At 45.8% G+C, this 2,264-nt stretch overlaps 2 protein-coding genes across 2 annotated transcripts; both read left to right on the top strand.

Moving 5' to 3' along the window:
- Positions 1–160: 160 nt before the first annotated feature.
- METBIDRAFT_48173 (uncharacterized protein) lies at positions 161–352 on the top strand (the record flags this gene model as incomplete). Its single annotated transcript, XM_018858274.1, has 1 exon — positions 161–352. A coding segment is annotated over one exon (192 nt), but the record flags the coding sequence as incomplete, so codon positions are not given.
- A 1,284-nt stretch (positions 353–1,636) lies between these two features.
- Positions 1,637–1,792, top strand: TAR1 (Tar1p; the record flags this gene model as incomplete). The annotated part of the gene is made up of 1 exon (XM_018854715.1): positions 1,637–1,792. A coding segment is annotated over one exon (156 nt), but the record flags the coding sequence as incomplete, so codon positions are not given.
- Between the last annotated feature and the right edge of the window lie 472 nt (positions 1,793–2,264).

Here is a 2,264-nt window from a genome sequence, read left to right as displayed (position 1 = left end):
ATTCCCCTTGTCCGTACCAGTTCTAAGATGGTTGTTAGTGAGGGTAGGGTGATGAGGGTGGGTGGGAAGAGGGACGAAACGGACCCCAGGTCCTTCCCGAGGGAAAGTCCTAGGTTCCATAACATATCTCCGCCGCACTTAGCCTCACACCCTGAATCCTCCAACCCTTAGAGCCAATCCTTATCCCGAAGTTACGGATCTATTTTGCCGACTTCCCTTATCTACATTATTCTATCAACTAGAGGCTGTTAACCTTGGAGACCTGCTGCGGATATCAGTACGACTTGGCATGAAAGTAAATCCTTCCTGTGGATTTTCAAGGACCGTCGTAGGCGCACCGGACAATCAATAAATGATTGCTCTTCCAGCCATAAAACCCCATCTCTGGTTAATCCATCCAGGGTCATAAGCTGTTAGAAGAAAAAGAAAACTTCTTCCAGGGCCCACGCCGACGTCTCCACATTCAGTTACGTTACCGTGAAACTCCATATCCAAGTTCTGGAATATTAACCAGATTCCCTTTCCCTCGACCCTCTGAAAAATAGAGGAGTTAAATCAGGTTTAACTTAGAGGTTAGGATCGACTAACCCATGTTCATCTGCTGTTGACATGGAACCTTTCCCCACTTCAGTCTTCAAAGTTCTCATTTGAATATTTGCTACTACCACCAAGATCTGCACTAGAGGCAGTTCGACCCAGATTCACATCCAAGGCTTCGTCACTACCTCCACGCCTGCCTACTCCAAACAACAAGATATTGTTTGGGCGAAGTATAAGTAACACGCTTAAGCGCCATCCATTTTCAGGGCTAGTTCATTCGGCCGGTGAGTTGTTACACACTCCTTAGCGGATTCCGACTTCCATGGCCACCGTCCGGCTGTCTAGATGAACTAACACCTTTTGTGGTGTCTGATGAGCGTGTATTCTGGCACTTTAACTTCACGTTCGGTTCATCCCGCATCGCCAGTTCTGCTTACCAAAAATGGCCCACTAAAAGCTCTACATTCATGCCTACCTTTAATTAAAAAAGGAAGGCTTCTTACATATTTAAAGTTTGAGAATACGCTAAGGCTATTTCGCCCCGAGACGTCTAATCATTCGCTTTACCTCATAAAACTGTTTGTAACGAGCTTCTGCTATCCTGAGGGAAACTTCGGCAGGAACCAGCTACTAGATGGTTCGATTAGTCTTTCGCCCCTATACCCAGATTCGACGATCGATTTGCACGTCAGAACCGCTACGAGCCTCCACCAGAGTTTCCTCTGGCTTCACCCTATCCAGGTATAGTTCACCATCTTTCGGGTCCCAACAGCCATGCTTACTCACATCAGGGTTTAGGCCTTGATGTGGTCGGAGCTGCACCTTTTTGAGGGGTTCGCTCCTATTACTTTCATTGCGCGTTTGGGTTTTGAAGAACTCAAACACTCGCATAGACGTTAGACTCCTTGGTCCGTGTTTCAAGACGGGCGACTTGCAACCATTACGCCAGCATCCTAGGATGAATCCGCAGGCCTCGGGATGAGATGGAAGTTTTGGAAGAGGTCTATAATACTCGAGAGTTACATTTCCTTTTCTTTTTTCCTTCCCCTCGCCCCGATGCTGGCCCAACCAAAAGGTTGTGTCTGCTTGCAAGCCCTTCCCTTTCAACAATTTCACGTACTTTTTCACTCTCTTTTCAAAGTGCTTTTCATCTTTCCATCACTGTACTTGTTCGCTATCGGTCTCTCGCCAATATTTAGCTTTAGATGGAATTTACCACCCACTTAGAGCTGCATTCCCAAACAACTCGACTCTTTGGTGGTCAAAGAAAATAGAACAAAACGGATTCTTTACGGGGCTATCACCCTCCATGGCGCCATTTTCCAATGGACTTAAGAATGTTTGAACTAACTGAGACCACCTTCAAATTACAATTCCCGGAGGATTTCAAATTTGAGCTTTTGCCGCTTCACTCGCCGTTACTGAGGCAATCCCTGTTGGTTTCTTTTCCTCCGCTTATTGATATGCTTAAGTTCAGCGGGTAGTCTTACGAAGATGAGGAAGGATTGGAAGAATCTAAAACTTATTCTAGAGTCATTTGATATTTAGACCTGGAGTCAAGACCAAACCAAGAGGTTTGAGAGTAAATATCGCTCATCCACGCATGCCTTGAGGAATACCTTAAGGCGCAATGTGCGTTCAAAAATTCAATGATTCACGTCTGCAAGTCATATTACGTATCGCAATTCGCTGCGTTCTTCATCGATGCGAGAACCAAGAGATCC

The sequence above is a fragment of the Metschnikowia bicuspidata genome (genome assembly GCF_001664035.1).
Source record: "Metschnikowia bicuspidata var. bicuspidata NRRL YB-4993 chromosome Unknown METBIscaffold_13, whole genome shotgun sequence".
Classification (NCBI taxonomy): domain Eukaryota; kingdom Fungi; phylum Ascomycota; class Pichiomycetes; order Serinales; family Metschnikowiaceae; genus Metschnikowia; species Metschnikowia bicuspidata.
Note: the sequence above shows the minus strand (reverse complement) of the source record. Positions and strands in the feature narration are given on the sequence as shown.